General features: G+C 42.5%; 1 protein-coding gene across 8 annotated transcripts in view; it reads left to right on the top strand.

Annotated features, from left to right (window-relative positions):
* The window catches only part of GLI3 (GLI family zinc finger 3), a 263,246-nt gene that overhangs the window by 138,706 nt on the left and 100,396 nt on the right, over nt 1-24,144 (top strand). For all 8 annotated transcript variants that reach the window (XM_070264361.1, XM_070264360.1, XM_070264358.1 and 5 more), the window contains one exon: nt 10,249-10,354. In XM_070264361.1, the coding sequence (XP_070120462.1) occupies nt 10,249-10,354 (106 nt within the window). The remainder of the gene's footprint in view (nt 1-10,248; nt 10,355-24,144) is intronic.

Below are 24,144 nucleotides of genomic sequence, written 5' to 3'. Positions count from 1 at the left end.
ATTCCCATGAGCTAAGAAGTTTGAAAGAGATTTTTTTCCCTAGCCATGGGGAATTCTCTCCTTCTGCTTTCCTTGCTCATCCTTGCAAGGGAATCCCTTCATGCACTTTATGATTTTACAATCATGGTGAAAGAAACACTTAAATAAACTCTTTGCCTAAAAGCTTTGTGTGTTCCCGCTTCATGGCGCTTCCTAGGCAGTGAGAATTCAGAGTGGAAGGGAGAAAAAAGTGGAGCCTCTCAGTGCACCCAATGTGCAATAAACATGGTGGGATTTCAGTGGATTCCAAAGGCCTAACAATAATAGCATTAAGAACAGGCCAGGGCCTTTGATGTTATTGACAAAAAAAGGAGGGAGTGGGGGCGAGGGGGCCCCCTGTCATTTCTGTCATGAGCTTTTAAACTTTTGACCTCCAACCTTTTGTGTCAAAGAGCTTTTTCCCTACGGGTCTTAGCAGCCTGCTCAAGTATCCTGAATTCACTGGAGCATCAGCGTTTCCTTGGTGGGAAAGGACATTCAGTGTCTTGGAAAAAACCCAACGTGGGGACGTTATTGCTGAGCGCCCAGCATTGTCTGACCCCGCTTAGGGGTGGCGACGTCGTATGCCGCCCGGGAGGAAGCAGGCAGCCTTGATGAACTTGAGAGCGGTGACTGGGCGTGGGGTATGCAGGCATCTGCTGGGAGTTGGCCTCGGCACGCTCTGAACGTGGGGAGCCCCTGGAAACCTGCACAGGGGAGATTCAGAAGAGGTGGCGGGGGCTATGCCTTTGGGGTACCCTGGCTTCGCCTGTTGATGGAAGTGCATTAAATAGATGGAAGAGTCCCAGCAGACTGGCCTGGTCCACCGCTGCCAGTGCCTGGCCTCACTTTCTTGTCTTTCCTCTCTCCTTCACCTTTCATATATTCAGCACTTATTGAGTTCCTACTGGGTGTACAAGGATAAGTGAGCCTCTTCTGCTCTCATGCCCCAGCTAGCCTGGGAGGTGAAGTAGACATTTCTGATCTGACAGCGGCAGGGACTTGTCACCATGGTGCCTGGCATGGTAGTGGAACTCAGTAAGAGCTTGTCTTTTCTGTGTGTTTATGCGCCACAGCTGTACTTGCAGCTCAGCCCTTGGTACAGGCATACTCGGTGAGGACGAGCACCTGAGTAGGAACACAGGGCCCCTCAGAGAGCGTAGAGTCCAGTGAGAGAGGAGACGGCAAGGACACGATGTGGAGCAGAGTTCCACAGGTTGTCTGGGATGGTCCCGCCTGACTGGATGATGGAGAAGGGAGAAAGGAGCAAGTGTTCCCATGGGGCCTCAGGGATGCTTGACTAAGGGGGTGATATTTTCAGCATAAGAGGGAGTCGGTTCTCCACTGAGGGGGCAGACAATGAGTGCTGGCTGAGGGGGCACCAACTCTTGGATGAGGAAGTATCCTGGATGTGCTAGGTCACTGGGGGCCTGAATGCCGTGGTAGAGGTTGGGCTGGACTGGGATGGTTGTCCTAGGCCGCTGCAGATTTTGGGAGCAAGGAGGGATGTGGTCCAGTCTAGGGTCCAGACTAGGGTTTAGGGATGTAAGTCTGGAGACTGGTTTAGATGAGAGATGATAAAAAGCCTGAACTCTGACAGTGTCGCTGTAGGGAGCGTTTCAGAGCACTAGCTTTGGAGTGGAAAAGACACCAGCTCTGCCACCCTCTCCCCACGTTATAGGGGATAGGATAGGACATAGCTTCTAGACCCCACCTTTGTTGATTCATTGTTGATTTGCTAACGAAACTGGGCAACTACCAAGTCCATTGTGTCCTCCACAGCTTCTGTACTTAGATCTGAGATACCGAACGCTTTTCCTGGAAACATTTCATACTCTGCTTTCATTTCGTCCGTATTAAGGATTCCAGTGTCTATTTTTAGAACCATGAATTTGGCTTTTGAATTGTGCTGTACAAAAAAAAAAAAAAGGCCATTGATGTAAGAATTTGTCACTAGTAGCCAGTTTCTGTCTTTTAATTTCCATGCTTGCTTATTGTCATTGAAAATACAGTTAGCATATTTCAAAGTAAATTGGTTTGTCTCTTAAATGTTCCTCGTATGTTTTCGTGTGCTTTCCCTCACAGAGTCCTGCAGTTTCAGGATAATAGCTGTAAACCTTCTCTCCTTTCTCTTTGCTGCCTTTCCCTCTGTTTATTTTTTCTCTCTTATTCTGGTGGGAAAGCTAGAAACAACAAAAATGTCATGGATGCATATATTTGAGATCACAGGCAAGACACATTCCGGAGACTCTGGATGCAAGGATTTCATTGGTCGGCCAGCAGGAAGATGTGGTCTGTTTCTGCCATTGGGAGTCCACTGGGTGTGATGTTTAGCTGAGACACAAGCAAAGACTTACTGGTGAAAGAAGTTAGAAGGGACCAGAAAGGGGAGGGAGCGATCGTTTTTTTACTACCCAGGACACATCTGAGGTGTGAAAGGCAGAGATTTGTCGCTTTACTTACAGAGGGCTATTTGTTGTTTTCTTTGTCTTTTAATTATGTGGAAACACATGACTATGTTAAGGAGAGTGGCATGGATGAATTGTGGTATGACCAGAGTGTAGTGCTGGTAGCATTTAGGTCTAAAAATATTAATTAAATTAATATAATATGCCTACATGCTTGCACGAAGGAAATGATAGAAAGATGGCTATTCGAGTAGCGGGGAATGCCCATGCAAATTCATACAAGAGGAGGCAGGGATGTTGGGTAGTTACCAGAAGTAAAAATTGATTGGGATGTTAGGTAATTACCAGAAGTAAAAATCGGGTTTTAGAAACAGCGTAGTTTTTGTTTTTGATTAGCTTTCTGTGTAACTTTGTGTATGTTTACTTAATTTATAAGGAAACTTAAATTTGCAAATGTTAAGTGATTATTTGCTAGATTTATGGTCAGTTTGATCCATTATTGTTCTTTTTTTTTAAATTTAATTTAATTTTACTGCTTTTTCTCCCCAAATACCCCCAGTACATAGTTGTATATTTTAGTTGTGGCATGTGGGACGCCACCTCAACATGGCCTGATGAGTGGTGCCATGTCCACGCCCAGGAACCAAAATGGCAGAACCCTGGGCTGCCGAAGCGGAGTGCAAACTTAACCACTCAGCCACGGGGCCGGCCCCCTCCATTACTGTTCTTCTCTTAGAATTTATTTATGATAGATTTTGCTAAAATCTCAGAATATAAGTGACCTTTCTCTGAATAATTATTAGTATGAACACTTCTACCATAGTGATATTTTAAAGTCACACAAATTGGCATAAAAATAGTTTATGTATATAGTGTTGTCACTCAAAACCTACATCTCGATAAAGAAAAAATTGATGAGTGGTTTTTCTGAAATGCAAAAATTTCTGAAATTAGTTTATTGTGGTATGCTAGGACAGAGTTTGTCGAAATGATTTCTGTAAAGGGCCAGATAGAAAATATGTTAGGTTTTGTGGGTCATATGTTCTCTGTCAAAACTAGTCAGCTCTGCTGCTGTAAAGTGAAAGCAGCCATAGGAAATACGTGAACAAAGGAGCACACCTGGGGGCCGGCTTGGTGGTGTAGTGGTTAAGTTTGCATGCTCCGCTTCAGAGGCCCAGTGTTTGTGGGTTTGCATCCTGGGCACGGATCTGGCACCACTCATTGAGCCACGCTGTGGCAGCGTCCCACATAGAGTGGAGGAAGACTGGCATGGATGTTAACTTGGTGACAGTCTTCCTCAAGCAAAAAGAGGAAGACTGGCAACAGATGTTAGCTCAGGGGCCAATCTCCCTCACAAAAAGAAAAAAAAAAGAAGACGCCTGTATTCCAATAAAACTTTATTAATAAAAACTGACCCCCACACTGCAGTTTGTGGATCTCTCCTATAACATATGCTCTACAAGTTAAGGTTCCTGCCTTAATATAAAGTCATAAAATAATAGAATATTTCTTTTCTTTTTCATGCAAGGCATCTGTAAGATTTCCGGAGAGTATTCGAACTACAGTTTCTTAAAACTTGTACCACATTATGGAGGGTCTTAAAAACAAGATGATCCACATTAATGATTCTGGAGATGTTTCCAACTCCATACCACATGCATCTAAGACCAGAAAGAAGATTCTTGATGTTCCATGAGTGCTCCATGGGATGATTCCACTGGGACACACAGCAAGTCCACAGCTGGTCCCTGTGGGGTTTCCTTCCTTAGATCCCGCTCATAGTAGACTAGGAGGGCCACAGACTGCCTTGATGCTCTAGACATTCCTGGTCAGGCATCCCTGGGTGTCCAAGAGGGCGCCAGATCAGCTCCTTTCTGGTGCCATGTTGTCCACAGGCATATTCCTGTTCATCGGCCAGGAATACAAGGATGTCTGAATGAGGGAGTCAGTCTAAGTGTTGGAGTCAGGCCACATGGTGATGTCTCCCTCAGGCCCCTGAGCCCTGGAAAATGCCTGACAGGTGCCAAGGTGATGACTGGAGATGCCAAAGGTAGGAAGAGGCAGAGGTGAGGCCTGGGTACCTCTCCACTGTCTCATTGGGGTGGTGAGAGTCTCTCTCTCCTCCTTCTCTCTGCTGCTTGAGACGTAACATTTGATAGATGCTGGATGATTATTTTGACTTTGGCATTGATGGTATGAAGGGCAGGCTGCCTCAGAATGTGCCACTTCGGCATGTGGATTATTTTGAACTAAAGACAGTCAAGACCCAACAGACTCAAGAAGAGCTGTTTACTTCCCCCTTAACTGCCTAAAAGGACTTAGGTAGGTAGCCTGTACCAGGAAGTCAGCTATTACCAAAGATAACTTTCTTTTACATAAAAAAGACTTCTGTGCATGGCAGGACAAACATTTGTTTACCAGACATTTACTCTTCCCATCTCCCTGTGAATTATCTTCCTCCCCTTGAAGCCCCAGACCACCTACCATCGTCTCCTCAGCTCAGAATAGCATATAAGCCTCAATTGCCTGACTTTTCTTTGGGCCTTCTATTCTTATGGGGCCCCTGTATGTATGTAATTAAATTTGTTTTTCTCCTGTTAATCTACCTTATGTCAATTTTATTATTAGGCCAGCCAAAGAAGCCAGAAGGACAGAGGAGGAATTTCTTCCTCCACTCTAGCATAGTGGATATTGCCCACGTGTGGTTTTAGTGATCTTTCTACTGATGGCAGGCGCTTAAGTGAATCTGAGGAGACTAGACATTCCTACAGGCAGGGCTGACCCTAATGACAGGAGAAATAATCTCTAGTTCTGGTCTAGAATACATTCCAAAGTCAGTGTGCAGACAACTTCAGCCTTTAAACAAGCCAAGAGAACTCTTGGCGCTTGGCACTTTACTCTTGTGGGTCCTCCTGTGCTGTTTCCTGGGCACTTTCAGGCTGCTCAAGTATCATTCGGTGAATTACTCCTTCAGGGCACTAACTATGCCGACTTTGATCTCTCTTTTTTAATGTACAGTTTTTGTATGTAAATTTCAAACCTTAAAAGACAGTTTCCCGGAATGGCATCCAAGAGATCTTATAGCCTGAGGATACTAAAACTATTTCTTGGGAGAACGATGCCGCCAAAGATAAATCTCTAAGTGTCTTTCTCTGGCTACAGGTTTTATGATCAACCCAGGCTGCTGTGAAGAGACCTAAAAATCAATGCCTCTCATTCCTAATGAGACCCTTAATGTGCAGCGTGATGACAGCCAGCGTGAAATCAAATACTGACAACTATACCCAGCACAAATATTTTTACTATGCATTTCAATTTAAACACGTGTCGAGCCAATTACATATTTATGGGGTTTAAAGACTATTCCGCTCAAGCCTTGGATAACACGCACTCTTCAAATCTCGGTTTAGTAGAGGAATTTGGTCCAATGGTCAGACCTCTCGCAAGTCTGTAATAAATCATCTTTGCAACCATAAGCATGTACAGTTGACTGCTTACCACTGCTGCACAGGCTCCCCCCCACCTGGTAGAATTTTAATTCCCTCAGTAAAATTGATTCCACCGGTTCTGCACATTATTCTCCCTGTCTTCCATTTAGCCCGTTAGTTTGCTGACAGTAGAGTACACAGCACTTAGCAGCTGGTTTGTGGAACCATCAGTCAGGAAATTGTATGATAAATAGGAGGTAGCCAGGCTTAGTGGCACTTCCTTCTGCTTCAGCAGTTTTCGCCTGACTTTGGAAAAGTCATCATGTGGTGTTTTGTCAAGGGCCAGAACAGGAGATGGCTGCAGTGCGGTAACTTATTACACATACTCTTGAGTTATGATGCTCCGCAGCTGCGCTGCTCATGTGTAAATAATAAACCGTGAGGTGGATAATTATGGTGGCTGCTGGCGACACGGGCCTGGTCTTGTCATGTGGGTTTTCTTGGACAGCTTCTGGGGCCCGTAATGGAATGTGCTGCTGGTCTTCCGCACAGAAACAACAGCCAAGATGCAAGGGAAGCACTCAACGTTTGAGGGTGCGGGAGGTTTTTTTTTTTTTGAGAGATGTGTTAGGATTAATGTCATGTGATGCCATGTATGTTAGAGAACATGCTCACACTGCTTTTTATTCCCTGTTTATAATGTTAAGCTGTGCTCAAACATGTCTTGAATTGGACTAGGGCTATTCCATCACATTTTCCCAGAAAGTGACTTAAGAGGTGTTATTTCCACTGATAACTGACCCCGGGTATAATTGTTCGCACAGACTTCATCAGTCCAGCAGAAGTTATTTTAAACTAAATTGAGAGGGAAACAAATAGAAATAGTAAAACAGTTAAACAAAAACCAGATGTCTTTGCTCAAATCTAATCACATCCATTTATTTTTCGTTCTTTATTTAACCTAATTCCAGAATGCAGAAGTCATACATTTCCTTGGGACATAAATAAATACTTTGTACCGTGTTACAAGATGCATCACATACTTTCAGTCAGAATTAATTTATTTTATTAAAAATATTTTATTTATTTCTTTATTGAGGAAAATTAGCCCTGAGCTAACATCCACCGTCAATCCTCCTCTTTTTGCTGAAGAAGATGGGCCTTGAGCTAACAGCTGTGTCCATCTTTCTCTACTTTATATGTGGGACGCCCGCCACAGCATGGCTTGATAAGCTATGCGTAGGACCGTGCCCGGGATCTGAACCGGTGAACCCCCAGCCGCCAAAACAGAGCATGCGGACTTAACTGCTATGCCACTGGGCTGGCCCCCGGAATTAACTTTTAATTTCACAAAACACTATAGACTCAGCAGTGAGAAATGACTACTAAATGCCATGGTAATGGTGTGTTTTATATTTTCCTCTCAAATATTTTTGCAATGCTTGGTCATTTTCTCTTTCATTCTGAAAGAAAGAGAGTGAATTAAAGACCTGTTAATTTTTTGAGACTGAAAAGATGACAGTGCCTTTCAAATGTCTGTGCTAGCCTTGCGGGTTTTCCCTGGGAAAGAGATTTTTGTCCTGCTTGGGTTCACGGATTTGATTTTATAGAATTAACTGGTTGGTCTTCACCCCTGTGTACGTAACCACTGCGGCTTCACTATAAATACTCATGTGAAGGATAGTGCCGATTATTTCCTGGATACATGAGGTATATATTGAATGTGGAATAAATTCACACATTTTGAGCCCTGTCTGTATGAAAAATACGGATTTGTGCTTCATCGTAATTCTTAGTTGCACCCACGTATAGAAGTCAGATACAGCGAACACCCACTTATCGGTGGAGAAAATTTAATCACACAGAACACAGCCAAGAGCCAAAAAGTAGAGAAGCAGAAATGTCTTCCAACTCTGACATAGTTGTCACAGTGTCCCTTGAAATGGCCATATAAGATGTGTGTGGGAGAAGCCCTGAGGACGTAGATCACACTTTACGAATGCTTAATTTACGCACAGTTCTAGTAGGTTTATTTCTGCAATTTCCAAGAGTAGATGACATGTGTAAAGTTTGAAGTATGCTGGAGGCTAGCGTGTTCGCATCGGCAGTGACCACTAATGGGAGAGGAAGAGAAAGAAGAGCCATTCCCGTGTCTGATGGCTGTCCACCTTACCCCAGACTCCAGTCTGATTCTCTGGGGCCTGTTTTAAAACCTCAAGGCAGAAGCATTCACTGAGTATGCCTCAGACTTTCAAACTAGCGAAAAAGATTACTCAATTTTATATTGTTAATAAGGATGAACCATTTTCATTGAAAATGGTTAAATAAAGTCGAACGTTTTGGCTCTGCGGGGTTTGCTGAGTTATGTGGGACACTGAATTTGACAATGGTGTTGGATAAACTTTCGAACTTAGCCCACCAGCTATCAAGATTCGCATTACAAGGAAACCACCTCTGGCATCCTTTTAATGTTAAATTCTAAGTGGAGCACTTAAAATAGAATTGAATTTTTCATCTGAACTTTATAAAATGTATAAAGTGTGATAAAGGATCAGCTAGTTGTTATACCCATCACCTGTTGAATTTCCAGCATCGTTGTCCATCACGATGTCACAGTGACAGTGATGTGACAACACCAAGAGGATGCCTTTCCTCCCTCTCTACCACCCCCCACCCCCCTTTATCTTACAACAAGCACGAAATACAGTGAGCAATTGACCTTTTCAGATAATACTCCTCTTCTACTCACAGAAATGTTCTAGGTTCTACATCTGGTAGAACCACAGCTTTGGGTACATCCTTCGTTCCATCGATGCTACGAATAGTTTTTCACTCATTTTTTTCTCGTGACTGTACTCTTCAATTCTCAAGCGAAGGCAGCAAGGGCAAAGCACAAAACAAGGGAAGTGAAACATAATTTTTTTTTAAGTTTTGTTTACATTCTAAAAGATACTTGAAGAAAATTTGGAAAAAAGAGAAATGTATAGGGAGGAAAATGAAACCACCTGACTTCAACATACACACATGTACTAGTCACGCTTAAGGAGCTTAAGGAAATTTACAGGGGGAGTGCCTGTTACACCCTCCTTGCTTTTGGCACAGCCCCTCCCACCGCCTTCTTCCAGCCTTCGCTCAGAATCGGTTTGCGGTGCCTCCTTTGGAATTGTCTGGACCGCTGCTCCCCTCAGGTCCAGGCAAAATCTTCAGACTTTTAGAAATAGCTGGAAGCCGTTCTGAGGCACGTTTGGTGTACACACCAGTTCCTGGGAGTGTTTGGGGCAACAGCGGCCTGATGGCCACGTGCAAGCTGCCAGGACCACCGCGTGTGGAAGGTGGTGTTTGAAGAACGAGTTCGGTGTCTTTGCTGTAACACGAGGCTCATAGCCGTGGAGTCACACCTCCAGGTTTTGGACTCCTTTATTTTGCTCCTTGACACTTGGGAAAACTTTAGCGCCCGTTCTTCTAATGATAAAATCTGGAGATACTCTCAGTTTTTGCCGTGAATTACTATTTAGCAAAAAAACTTTGTTTTCAAATTTGCCAGAGACGTTCTGTGTAAGTTATTATGAGTGAACAGGAGGAGAGGAGCTATTTTAAGTGAGCGCACACACAGGAACCCGGGGTCGTTGAACACCAGCCAGAGCCAGAACGGGGGGAGGCAGGTCTGGGTCCAAGGCGAATGTTAGGGATGTGGGGCAGGGCTCCCTCAGTTTGCGCCAAACCTCCCTCTGTCTGTCCGAGAGGGTTAGCTCATCTCTTCCAGCCAGGCCGTGAAGCATTTCTTTGGCCCAACTGTGGATTTGCTGCCCTTGTGTCGGGACTCTGGAGGCCTAACTCAGGCCAAGAAGGAGGGGAGCATGCATTGAAATGTTTAAAAAGTGTGTGTGTGTGTGTAGTAAGTATGTGGTTGTATATGCCGTGGATTTTAGCAGGGACTTCAGCAAGGACTCCTTCCCTTAAAAAGCATCATGGATATGGGAGAAAAGAAAGTAGTATTTATGTTATGGCTTTGTTTAAAATTCACTTGACAGTATAATTTTTAAGCTAAGTAAGTGTCTTGTAATCTGTTGCTCTTGGTTTTGTGGCTCCTTCAGCCCTTCCACTCGGGCCAGGCTTTCTTCCAGACTAGGTGGATGTGTTGTTCCTCTTTCTTGCTTTTCTGTCCGGGTTTTAGTTGCATTCAACAGCTCTGCTTTCTCAGGTGCGGGTGTTGTTTACTTGATCATGCATCTGCGGTGCCTCCTGGAGCCTCATAATGAACTTTAAAGAGTTCCTCCACAACTTCTTGAAGCAGATTCAGTGTCAGTTGTGACGATAGCATAGCGGGGTTGCTTCGTGGATTGGAATTCTGTTTCCAAGTATTCCGTTTATACAGTTTGAACTTTCTTTTTCAGATCCTCCTCATCTTTTTCCTGCATTCCATCCTCCTGTACCCATTGATGCGAGACATCATGAGGGGCGTTACCATTACGATCCGTCTCCGATTCCTCCGTTGCATATGTAAGTACTAAAACTTTACCCATTAGTGACAAAATACTGGCTTTTATTCTCTCAGGATTTCGTGCTAACGGTATGGCTCCTGAGCTTTGAAGAGGCGATAGAAGTCTAAGATTTACTTTTGAAATACAGCAGGCCTGTTTGTTCCTGGGCTCACTGAACCGAATCCCGCTGCCTCCTGAAGAATGCCTGTCACACTAGGTGGCTGGCAAGTATTTCCTGTATATTTTGCTGACGTGTGTTCTGTGGGCTGTAAATACTAAATTAAAAGGTAGAGGCCTAATGCAAGGTTACCATTCAGAATACGCGTTTGGTTTGAGAGTGGGTTTGACGTTTTTCAGGCTGAAATTTCTGTTAGGTGAAAGTCTTGTCCCAGGAATCACAACGAATCATAATGAAATTTTTATGGTAAATTTTCATAGCCGCCGTGTACGTACACCAATAATCGTTTGATCGATGGCAACGTCACCCAAACAAAATGGCAAATGTGATTGAGCACATGGTCTGCACAAAGATAAAAGGAAAGAATGGCTGTGATAACATACATTAGAAAGGGGAGAAGAAAATCTCGTGGAAATAAACACTGTTCAGTTTGGGAGGAAAAAGAATAGCGGACTCGCAAACTAAAGAAGTATTCTTTCGTAGTACTGTCCAGAAAACTGTCGTGTACCGTTATAAGTGGAGCCGCTCTCTGGGAAGGGCTGTCCCTTACTAATGGCCTTGATATATACATGTGTTCGGATCTAGTAATCAACCTTCCTTCTGAGACAGTAAAGTTAGAAAAGCACAAGTAATACTTTGAAGAATAATGCTTGTTATTTAGATGGTAGATTGCATCTCCATGGCTATTAGTTACAGCTGTGTAATTACATATATGCCAAAGAAAAATGAAGTTGTTTTAAAACAAGTCCTCCTCTGTGAGCAGAATTAATTGATATTAACAACCCTAACTACATGCCCAAGTACACATATAATATTTTACCAACAGTTTTCTGGATCCATCTCCCATTACTGAATTGTAATTTCAGAGCAGATTTGCCCGGAGGTAAGTAATAAATCTGTGTTGCAGACTTCTATAAGCATTAAAGGAGAAGTGGGTATTTATAGATGGAGAATACAGAAACTTGTGACTTATTCTTCGACTTTTCACTGGAACACAAGTAAGTATTTACAGGGTTCTAAAGCCTGCTAAAAATACACTCAGATAAAACCAAGAGGCCAATTTAAAACCCCCTATGCAGAGACAAGGAAATTCCAAATTCAGGCTGAAACCTGCCATTTCATTCACCCCATTGCGCAGAGGTTTTGTGATCCAGATGGGACCATAGGGGTCTCAGACGAGCATCTCTGCATCAGACGAGCCCTGTGGTACAGAGCCAGCAAGGGCTAGCGTGGCCTTGGAGACACAGATGGCTGATTCCTCCCAGGCTTTGGACTCTGCAGTGATGTGGTCGTTTAAATCAGATTTTCCATAGAATTTCAGAGTTCTTCACTCTTTCAAAAGTCACGTTATAGAGAAATTCCAAAAAATGAGTTTATATGATGGAGTGAACCAGTTCCTCTGGGTTCGTTATAGTTTGCCTTGTCATTAAATTTAAATATGAATTTATCCATAAAAATCCCTGGTCTTGGTTCTTTGGCAGAATATAACAACAGCAAGCCCTAATATAGTCCACACTGTGTTATAGTCCACACTGTGTGTTCTAGGCCCTGATGGCTGTACCTGCACTGTTAGCTCCCTAGTGATAAGAGCATCACAGGGTAAGACAGGTCAAGTTTGGAGAATCATGGGGGAGGGGCCCGCCTTTCAGATATGATTGCTGAGCTGGGAGTGTCACAGATTTTAGTACTTCCTGCTTTTCCAGCCGAGGATACTTTAACAGAAATTGGCTAGACTATTCTCTAGCTGCTTAAATGTCTAGTTATCGAAGATTCATGATGTAAGGCTGGTTGATAATCCTGAGCCTCAAAAGAGGAGTCCTGGAAGGTTCTGAGAGCGAATCTCATTTCTGTGGTGAGTCTGCTGAGCACCTGGGTCTGGGACTGCTGGTCCTCACGGGGTCCTGGATGGAGACCCTGAGCTTCTGCACTAGGTTCGGGGAGCTGGGGCAGGTGTCACCTCTGTGCCTTTCTAGCATCACATTCTCTCTGCATGGCCCTCCGTGGCCTTCCCTTTCTGCATGGCCAACTCCTGCTTCAACCCCTCACCCTCACGGCCTCCTTCAGCTGTCACCTTTGCTGGCGGTCCCAGAGGCTCATCCTCAGAGCACCTCGCTTGTGCCTTTGTTGTAGCACATAGCCCCTTGCCCGGTCATTTCCTGGTTAGCACTCGCTGCCTTCTGCCAGTTTTGTGGAGAGTGCCCAGCACTGGGCCAGGCACTTTGTAAAAGGTGCTCTGTAGATGCGCACATCCTCTAGTCTGGGAGACAGTGGAGAGCAGTCGGAGGGCTTAAGTCCCATTCTTGCTTTGCACTCAGCTGTGCCGGGAACTCTGGCCACTTGGCCTTGCATGGATTGGTTTCATTGCATGGAAATGAAGTACTCTGCCTCAACCATCTCTCCAAATTGCAGGAAGAGGTCAATGAAACCGTGTTCACGTGAGCACTCTTCAAATCCCGGAGCTCTAAACAAATGCTGAGAGTTCGCATTTGAAGCAGTTGGGGCATGACAAATACTGAGCGTTTCTGTTCTGGCCTGACTCAGTCATGGATCCCCGGGTTGCTTTTGCACCTCCTGGGGTGTATAAGTAGAAGCCCGTGATCGCTTTAGGAGTGGAGGGTAATCTCAGCAAATATGGCTTGGTTACTGAAATCTTAAAAGCACCTCTTTGCCAAGGGATAAAGCAGTAACCTGGAAAAGTCAAAAGATTTTATCTAGAACTTGCATTCCAAAATGCTCGCTATATAATTATCTTAGTGAAAATGAGATCAAGTGAGCTTAGTAAGTTTTTAGAATAAATATTTTTAATTATAAGAAGACAAAATTTGGGGATATTCTCATTATTTTGTACACATAATTGCTCTTCTGGTGCCAACTTTAAAAATTAAATTATAAGTCTCTTGAAAACAGAATTTGTGTGGATGATGGAAATGCCGACAGATCTCTGTTTAGAAGGATGGCAGGCGCTGCGATAATTACGCTATCCTGTCCTATCATTAAAGATTCTATTGAAAGAGGTTTATAAATTGCTCCTCTTTTTAGATAAACCACCCTATATTAAGGCATCAACGATATGGTGCAGAATTAAATTAAAATCTCATAAAATGAAATATGTTCTGTATTAGCTGTTTGACACTTAATTTGCCTCTGAATGAGTAGAGGAAATCACAAATTAACCTGCCTTTGTTTTTCCAACCATGGCTTATTAGGTGTTGGAACAACTGCAATTATAGCCTAATAATAACCACCAAGCCTTATAAATATGTACGGAAATATGTCAGTTTGTGTTAAAGAACCCAGAGTGTTAAATGGAATGCCTTTAGCTCACTCTACTTGCTCTCACAGTGATGGCCACAATCGATGGTGAGTCAGCGTAGATAGGCTACAGAAACTTAAATTGTTTCAAATACAGTACTGGAAACAATATTAGAATTTATAGTATTTCCTTTCTTAACTTACAATCATGAATTTAGATTCAGGACTTATAAATGGGACGTGGAATACAGCTGTCATCTTTCCCTGAGTTGTCGCATAAAGATTCTCTATGAAACGTCCGATTCCTGCATTATGTTTATTTAATTCAAGCAGTTTGAAAATTAAGAAACACTGGATATGGGGAATTTTCCCTTTTCTTCTGAAAGTTATTCTTCGCTGAATTCACCAGAACTTATGCCCAATAGATAATTGGCGTGTCTCCCTCTCTCAAATCATTTGCTTTGACCACAAATTCCATGTTTTATTAAGCCATCTAGAAAAAAGCACAAGTTTTAGAAAAAAAAATCAGTGCGTACATTTTATTATATTACTGAGGTTATTTGGAGCATTAATGACGGAACCTGAATCTATATCCACATAGTCGAGGCTGTAATTTTATGTGTGTGTTTTAACTTCTTGGTCTTACCTGTATTTCATGCCTTGCATTGTTTACCTCAGGGCTGTAGCTTTGTGTGACTCCAGGAGGCATTCTTGTATTCTTTGGGAATGGATGCTGCTCTCTAGGCTAAAAATTACTGCTTGTTTTGAAATTTTGCTTGAAAATTTAGACACTTGGAATATTACACCCCCCTCCTTCAGAATACAGTTGTATTTTTAAGTGATACTTTCACAATGATGAAGAAAGTACTCTTCCTCTTGCATTTTGAATGTGTGCTTTTTTTTTTTAAATTTAATGTTAGAACTCATTTAAGCATGCTTCGTTTTTAAAACTAGACATGGTGTATTCATAGAAAGCCAAATAATAAAGTTTTAAATTCCACAGTCATTCTGGATTTTCACTTGGGAAAAAATATCTTTTACATACAACTTTTTTAAGCTAAAGTTTTCTAATTTATGACCACTATGAATTGAATTTCAGATTGTCCATTTGCTGCATATAGGGCTCTGCAATTCATTTTCCAAAGCAGGATGCTTAATTACTAATCCATTACTCTAATTCAGGCCCCACAGATGTTCTTGCCAGTTGAGCCGAGAACTGCCCTTGTCCCATGCTGTGGATGTGAATGGGATGAACAGGACAGCATCCCGAGCCAGCACTCCTAGAGCCTGTCGCATTTCACCATCCACTTTATTAATTCATTTTAGAAGACCAGCCTCATCATTTCTCTCTTGGGGGAAATGAGCACTCGTGTTCTGTTCTATTCGGCAGTTCTTTTTTCTCTTAGTTCAGTCAGTGTGTCTCTTTCCAAGGCTGCCTGACTCACTGGAATTATTTCACCTAAGTGAGAAGAGCTGTTCTTCCCACTGAAAGTGGTCCACTTCCTGGCGCCTGCCGAGGGGAGTCACTGCATGGTAGATATTAACATGAGCTGTGAAAAAGAGTGCATTGGGAATAAGTCAGGCTTCGCCCCCGTGATTATGACTGCCTTTTAGCGATGAGAGCAGGCAGATGGAATGGTAAGTTTGCAGTATGAATTCAGTACATTTCTTTCTAGAGAGAAACTCTAAGACATATCATTATGATGAAAGCTTAGAGAAAGAAAGAGTAAATAGATGACCAGAGCTACTCCTCAGCTGCCCTCCGTCCCTGAATTCAGCACCTTGCCTGTGCTAGGTACTGTGCTTATTGGGAGCTCATAGAATATTTATTCAACAGCAGCCTTCAGTCTAGTCACCTACTTAAAACTGTGATGGGCCCATAACGCATACTAGCCATCTCATTCTTTTCATTCCCGGGGAAGCCTTCAGTAAAATGTGGAGATTGAGCAAAACCTTATATTTAGGGGCATAACTAGTTTGGAATATTTTAATAGTCCAATTTAGAATTAATAAAGGGAAGTCTTTTCTTCCCAATAGTAAAGCGTAATGACAGAGTACGTCAAATACTGCAGCTAGCACTATCTAACACCCACCCTTCTTTCCCCCCCACCAAAAAGAAAAGAAAATGAACTAGGTTATATCTTTTTCCATCTTTTTTTGAGGAATATTAGCCCTGAGCTAACATCCGTGCCCATCTTTCTCTCCTTTATATGTGGGATGCCTGCCACAGCATGGCTTGATAAGCGGTGCCATGTCCGCACCCGGGATCCGAACCGGCGAACCCCAGGCCGCCAAAGCAGAGCGTGGGAACTTAACCGCTGCGCCACTGGGCCAGCCCCTATAATTATATCTCTTGAGGGCAAGGATCATCTGTGTATTTCTTCGCATTTGCTGGGCCAAGTCCATGCCTTACACATAGTAGATCCTAAATAAATATTATTTTCAATGATGAAAATAATTGTTTTATCAACAGTTGTTTCTTAGGCTATTGCAGGATGATTGCCATCATCATCTTTCGTTAATTTTTCTTTGTTTGCTTTTGTTACAGTGTGTCACCTCATGCCAATAAAGCCAGCACACTTAGGACTCAAAATCGAAAGCTTGATTACTACTTAAGATTATATTAAAAGTACCTATTGTAATTGTCAGGTGCTCTCCACTGCCAACTGGATTCCCTGATATGAAATCAGTCACTGGTTATCTTACGTGACTGGGTTCCATTTAGTGTACTTCCTGGGTCCTTCACATGGAAATAAAATTAGAGAAATTAGCGGTCTTACATGGACAACCTAAGAATAGCAAAATTTCAAAAATAAGAGGAAACGAAGAAAGGACTAGACAATTCACATGAAAAAATATGATAATAATGACCATAGCTGTATCATGATATTTTTGAGTACTCACTTTGGGCTAGCCACAATTTTAGAGACTTTACCTAATTATCTCATGTAATACTTAGCGCAACCCTTTGATGAAGTTAGTACTACTAGCTTATTTTAAAGATATAGAAACCTTGACCCAGAGAACTTACGCAGTTAGGAGCAGGCAGTGCCATTATTTTAGCCTAGGCATCAGACACTACATCCCTTGCTCTTGACTTTCTGTGCTCTGCTTGTGAAAATGAACACTGCAGACTCTGCTGTTCTGGTTTCTCCTTACTGGATGACCACAAGTAATTCCGACAACACCCGATAGTAAGTTTTCAGTGTCACTGGCTGTCGTCATCTTCTGCAAACTTCTAAGGTGGGAATATGGCAGTATGGAGAAGAGCCAGAAAAAGTCTTTTGACGTAGTAGGCATGTCTGTAACCAAAAAATTAGATCAGCATCAGTTTGCTGCTGTAGAACTTGTGACACCAAACAACTGGACAGTTTATATACCCAGCTACCGGGCAGGGTTTGGTAAATTGCAATTCATCAACTTGTAGAACATTGAGCAGTGTTTAACAGACGCATTTCAGAAGACCATATTAAAACATGGGTTTACGATGATCAGTGATTACATTGATAGACATAACAGAGTGTAAGCCCTGTTGGTCTAGATCACAATATATATCTGCCTGGAACCTTCCCACAGATCCCCATGGGTTGCTTCCTCACTTCCTACATTTCTCTGCACAGATATCTCCTTTTTAGGGAGGTCTTCCACGAAGAACCATCTAAGGAACAGAGAGTTTGGCAAACTATGGCCTGTAAGCCAAATGTGGCCCATGGCTTTTTTTGTTAATAAAGTTTTATCGGAACACAGTGACTCCCACTTGTTTACTATTGTCTATGGCAGCTGTAGCTATCATGGGCAGAGGTGAGTAGCTGACACAGAGAATATGGCCTGCAAAGCTTCAAATGTAAAGTTGGCCAACCCTTGATCTAAAATAACACCCCGTTTCCAGCCTTACTCATTGCCCCATTTCTCTGCTTTATTTTTCTTTCTTTTTTATAAGTAATGCTGTGTGTCATATTTTCTACTTTCAGGCTTTCCTACTGCTATTCCCAAGAGTTTTCATTGCATATCACATCAGTTCAAAAGAGAGAGTAAGTCTTATTGTTTGGTTATCTTTTCTCATAATTAACTGAAAAAATGTAGAGCTTGGCTAATCTTCAAGAATTACCTTAGACTGCCTACATCCATAGTTCCTTATGTAGGTATGAAAATATGCATGAGTTTCAATTCCCAAACTTTTAAAATTTTAATGAGCTGGCAGTATAAATCCAGATCCACCAATACACACTTTACTTTGCATTAAGAAATGAACACGAAGCTAATACACTGTGCTCAAAGGGCATTAATACTTATTTCTGTTTTGCCATATTTCTAATGACTGAAATATTGAATTCGGTCATCGGTTGCAGAGAAAGCAGGCCCTAATTACAGTGCATATTCAGAGAGTCTAAGCGCCAGCTTCTTGGATAAAATTCCTGGGTTCTTTGTGCTTCGCTCAGCAGTCGAGTCGGGAGCCGATATTGACTGGCAGTATTCACGGGCACTGAACCGGAAGCTGCTGGCTCTATAGAGCCTGCTGTCAAACCTGTTGCGGGGGCCTGGGGCGTACTGGACTGTAACAGACTTTTTTCTTTGAGTACAATGCTTCCACTCATGTTAAGCCTGGCTTCAAAGGAAACAGAAATTTACTGCCATCGTTTGATTTATTTTTCAAAAACATGCGTTTGAGAAAAATGGAACTTTAACAGAATTTGTCCCAACGGGAAGACACTTTCGGTTTAGTTTTACGTGATGACTACCGCCCCAAGCGAAAGTGCCTGTAGCTCTTTATATGTGGCCATCTCTCCCTCACTTAGGTAACAGAACCCGCTCTTTCCACCTAAACAAAGACATGCCATTTCCTATAGCCGCACAGCACGCTGAGTTCATTTCAGACCTTTCCCCAGGGGAACAAAGGCGGTGGACACAGGGCTGCCTGTCATTCATTCCTTTTTGTTATTGTTGCATCCCCACCCCTGCCCCCAGAGAAATTCATACGTCAAAAGATAAAATGCTAGCAGATTTGTTTCCAGGAATCTACTTGCTAACTTTTTGAATGCCGAGCAACAAATTAGCTAGATTGTTGCATCTTTGGTGATCCAAGCAAACTAAGCCTGCTAAAAGGAAACAGCAGGAGGAAGATCTGTTTTAAAACCCATCCTCTGAGTCCTAAGGTCGGGGTGTTTTTGCAGAACATTCATTAGATAACTGTATTGAAAAGAAATTTGAAAAAAAATTCTTGACCATTTTTAGTTTTGATGTGATCCTAGTAAAAGGCATATCAGAACAGTAATGGGCATCATTACGTTGCAGCTGGGTAAAAATGAACTTAAATGGCTTATTGGTCCTATGTTTACCTCCGGCATTAACCTAGCTGAATTGGTGACATTGCATCAATTTTTATGACTCTGGTGTTGAAAAACATCAAGTGCAATGCTAGACGTATACACTGTGCTTCTTTCTCTCCTCTCTCTCCCTCTCTCCCTCTTTCTCTTTCTCTCTTTTTCTCGTTCTCAGTCCTCTCTCTCTGCACACACACACACATAGGGAGAAAAGAATGCAGAGAGAAAGGTAGGCAGTGGCAGGAACTGCCTTAGGGCATGAGAGTGAATTTCTAGTAAAGAAAAAAATAAGGGTCTGTAACCTAAACCCATAGGTTTCCTAAAACCCAGTCACCTGCTGTTCCGGTTATTCAGCATCATATGTGCTTATAAGTTATAGATATTTAAAACATTCTTACACGGCTACAGAGTGGTCACAGATTCATTAAAAAGTTCTCCGTTGGGACTGTTACAGTGAATACGAAGCTTAACCTCCACCTAAAAATCTAAACTAATACCAAAATGAACTATGTGTAGAGTTGCAGTTGAAGGCATTCTTTCAGTTTCCTCTGTGAGGATCCCTCAGCCTAGTCGGTACCTGTGAATTGTCCCCAGGATAAGGAGGATCCAGGGTAGGGAAGATAGTTTTTTCTGCCCGGTCACCCCCAGGTAGTAAGAGCTGTGCCTGAGGGAGTTATGATAACTCAGTGCATTAAGTGATCCCCAGGGCCTGACGAGGTTAATGTGTCTCCTACTCCCTGGGAGTGAGTTAGGCACTAACCAGAAAACCACCAGTACTCTTCCAAATACATTCAAATAGTCTCCAAATATTGTCAAGTTCATCAGAAGTGGACAGTGTCTCTCTTATGTGAGGAGTAAGGGGCAAGAGGCGCTGGCAGTGGAATGATCCTCCTTATTTGCAAAACAAATCACCAAACCATGTTGCATGAATGCGACTTATATTTTTAAGACAGAGTCCCAAGAAGGCGTTCCCAGCTTCCTAAAATGCTTCTTGCCTCTATTTAGAGTAATCTCAGGTTCCCCCATGGAACAAAATCCCCATATCCCTCAGCCGCATTGTTCTCAACGTAAACCGTACACACCAGTGACAGTTTCCAGAAACAAATTCAAAAGTACAAAAGTAACAAAAGCAAAGGGGGCTCTGATTTTAAAAGGTTTATCATTTCGTATTTTCCAGGGATATAGCAGATTAATGTTAGAATTATACTGGATTATATTAATATTTATATTAGCTAATATGTTGAACTTGTTTCCTTAAAGTACACATTTTATGTATCCTCATTATTTTACTATATATATACACTCTCTGTCTACACACACACACACACACACACTGCTCACTTCTGTCCGTTTTCCTTGTGGTAATCTTAGCCAGTCCTTGGGGTTACTCAATAAAAGACTCCGTGATCTCCCATCTGAATGAAAGTAGTCAAGAGGGGAACAGAAGGTCCACCTGAAGTCTTTTAATCTTGTTTTAATGATCAAAATCTGGTCACCTCAGACTTTGGATTTGAGGACTGCGGCGACCCTGGATTGAGAAGAAGAGTCGAAGTCAAGATTCCACTGGAAACTGGGGGATCGTGGGGCTGGGCTGAAAGCAGAGGGCCAACCTCCTGCAAAAGGCTATGCTCAGCCTCTGGAGGATTCTCTTCCAGTCGGATAGTTACCCCCTTGCAAATGTACTATTTGCGAGAGAGAATTTTCGAAGTAAGTCCTGGAGCATTTCATGAGTCTTTCTCTTCCTTCTCTGGAATGTGCATGGCAAGCTGTGTGGATCTGATTTGGCAGTTCACGCACTTGCGAGGGCCATCCCATGATCTGAAGAACGATCAGAATACATTGCACCATATTTAATTTGGGTTAGCTTCCCCACCTTTTCCCATCTCTTCATCGCGACCTGGACTTTTTAGTTATTCCAGTTATTGTCGTTTGTGGTTTCTCTGTTTGTTGGGAGGGAAGTGTGTGGAAGTTGAACTAGAAGGAGTGAAGAGTGGAGCCCACCCCCTCCCCCCAAGCGTATGGGAGAGAAACATCCTTCTTGGTCTGTTTGCTTTGCAAGGGTGTTCTTGGATGAGGTCTTTGTCCGAGGCCCCCACTGAAGTCTCAGTGTACTCAAGCTTTAGAAAAGGCTATTGGTCCTTCTTTGTTTTCTTTGTTGAACTGTTTATTTTGCTTTCTTCCCACGAGGTTCCCTGGCCTTGCTCTGACAACGCTTTTCTGCATGAATTACATTCCTCGGAGCCACAAGTCTCTGAATTCTTCCGGCCCATTTGATTCCGGCCTGTGCGATTAGTCCACAGCTTCGACCTGCCCTGGGTCTTTGCCAAGCAGAGTGCTTGCTCAGTGCCCCTAACATGGAGACCCGAAGACACTGTGTAACCTCATTAGTGAGCAGGGCAATGCTTCGTTCCAGTTTAATAACTTAGCTGCTGATGACTCACCACTAGCTTGAAAATCACTGAAGGAGCCTGCTAGTCATTGGTTTCCTTTCAATATGAACACGGCTATTGAAGGAGGGGAGTTCAGGTTATTACACTCACGCCCAGTTCAGTAACATAAATCGTCCTGGCCTGGGTGGGAGGGGAGCCCATTAGCTCCATTTCAGTTAAATGTACATTTCTAAGGAATTTGATAATCATTTTCACAAAATGCATTTCCATCTGTTTAGAAATAATGAACAGCAATTATGAAAATTATTCAGATATCTTAGTCACAGCCATTATATTTTCTTGTGCATATATGTTTTTTTCTGAAGTATGGTTTATGATGGAGACAGATGAATCGTGAGCAAACTTAGGAATTATGTGTTTTGAAGCTCTATTAATAAAGATTAAGTATTTGGTTCTGTAATGAATTATGCCTTCATTTCAGGTATTGGTAAAACATTGTGATACCACTAGACAAAATTCCGCTATCTTCAGAGCAAAGTTCTCTAAGGGATCTATTCACCTGTTCATACCCATTTTTTTACCCATGAGAATCTTGTCTCCAACAAGTAGGTGGGCTGTGCTTGTACCGCACTGGGAGCCTGCATTCATTGATAGCGTACCTGGAAGTAATTTTGACTTGGAACGTCCCAAAAGAGGACCAAGGAGTTTGTCAGAAATGATTGACAACACAATCGGTGATGAAGATTGTATGCAGTGTAAATTTCTATTGATCCCCAGACAGTCTTCCTTAAAGAACTGGGGAAGGCCCCAAGCACCGTGGCCAGGGCGTGGATCTGGTTTCTTGGCTTCCTCCTCTTTTCTTGTGGGGCCTGGTTTGAACTGGGCTCTTGGCGTCTGATGTTTGTGAGCTCTGCGATGGCTGTGCGTGGTGAGGCACAGACTTTCTGTGAGGGTCTCTCCACCACTGTTCTCTTTGGCAAATAGATGCATTCACTCGGTGGGATGAGGGTTCTTCTTCACACAGGGAGGATTTGTCTGGGAGATGGAAGTTAAACCTCTTTTGGCTAGAAGAGGCACTTCCTCCTTGGAGTGGGCTCTGAACACAGATCCCCCAGTGAGCTGAAACACAGCCGCCATAATGCTTCCTGTGTAACACAATTAACGTCCCTCACGAGGAGGACTGGATTATGGCTTTGCTGAATAATCTCCTCTGAGCACACCCCCTCCCCACCCAATCTAATGTTGGTCGCATTAGCCCATGATAATGCTGTTTTCTTAGGTTGCAAAATGTAATTCCAGAAAATTCAAGCGTCACTCTATTGGCACATGGCTTTTGATGACCCTCTTATTAAAGGTACTTTACAAGCTGTTTTCATAAGAAAGGTGGGCCTCCGTCGAGTTCCATTCTCAGCCCTGCCACAAATTAACTGGATCCTTGAACACTTTTCCTGACCTCTCTTGGCCTCCTTGTTTTTATCTGTGAAATGAAGTAGTTGGATTAAATGATTTTTAAGATCCCTTCTTAACATCCCTTGGTTATGAAAAGTTTAGGTTTGTTCATTGTTTTCTCCTTGTGTGTGGACACTTAGGAGAGGAGTCTGTGAAAGCAGTGTGTGCTAATATCTGCATGCCCACGTGCCATTGTTTTCTCCTGCCCCCTCTTTCCTTGTGTGAAGATCTACTGTGAAAGTCGTGCCCAAACTCTGGTCATACCTCCCTCATTCTTCCTTGTACTCTCCAGGTGACGCTTTGCACATCCCTCAGCCAACAGTGCATAGAGGCCCTGGGCACCACCTGTGCGCTTTGAATGTTGTTCAAATGGGTTCCCTTTGGAGTGAAAAGAGAACTGAAAAACCATACCATTCTAATTATTAAAAGCCTCAATAGTGTTAAAATATAAGTGTATTTAGGCATATATGCACATACTTGTATTTGACGTGGGGTAGTTTTCCTTTCTGTTTAAAATCATAGACTGCATTTGAATCCTGTTCAGGTGTTTACCATCAGATTACTTACTCTGTCCAAGCCCAGTTTCATTATTCAATCCCATTTTGTATCGAGAATTCAATGAAGGAGCATATAGATAGTACTTAACGCAGTGTCTGTCATGTCATAGGTATTTGACAAATGGCAGAATTACCTAATACACATCCCTTGTATTACCGTATTTAAGTCATCTGTTCTAAGTTGTACATCCTTTTTCCACCTTTTAATGTCTCTGCAATTGGAATGTATCTGACAATCTGTAGTGTTTTACAATCACTGTTGGTGAAGTGGCAGTCATGAGGAAGTTTCAGGTATCTCTTAATAAAATTATTATTACTTTGCCTCATATTTTCTTTTTTGCACAAGTACTAGAGTGATGTGTGATAAAACCTATGTCTGAATAAATCTAAAAGAGCTCTTTAAATAGGTATAAAGTAAAACTTGAAAGTGATAAGAATCGTCATTCTTAGTGGTACAAAAAATAATGTTGCATCTTTAGATCAATGGCATCTTAGCTTTGATGAAATACAGTGTATATCATATGTATATATGGAGAGAGTGTGGGTAGGTATGTAATGAGCAAAAAATAGTTTTATTGCCAAATTTTTTTACCCAAAAGCCCAGCCGGTTTTTCCTAAATGTTATAAATAATGGACCTAGTTGCAGGACTGTAAAGTTAAAA

This window comes from Equus caballus, chromosome 4 (genome assembly GCF_041296265.1).
Source record: "Equus caballus isolate H_3958 breed thoroughbred chromosome 4, TB-T2T, whole genome shotgun sequence".
Lineage (NCBI taxonomy): Eukaryota > Metazoa > Chordata > Mammalia > Perissodactyla > Equidae > Equus > Equus caballus.
The sequence above is the reverse complement of the archived record's forward strand: the minus strand, read 5'-3'. Positions and strand labels throughout refer to the sequence as shown.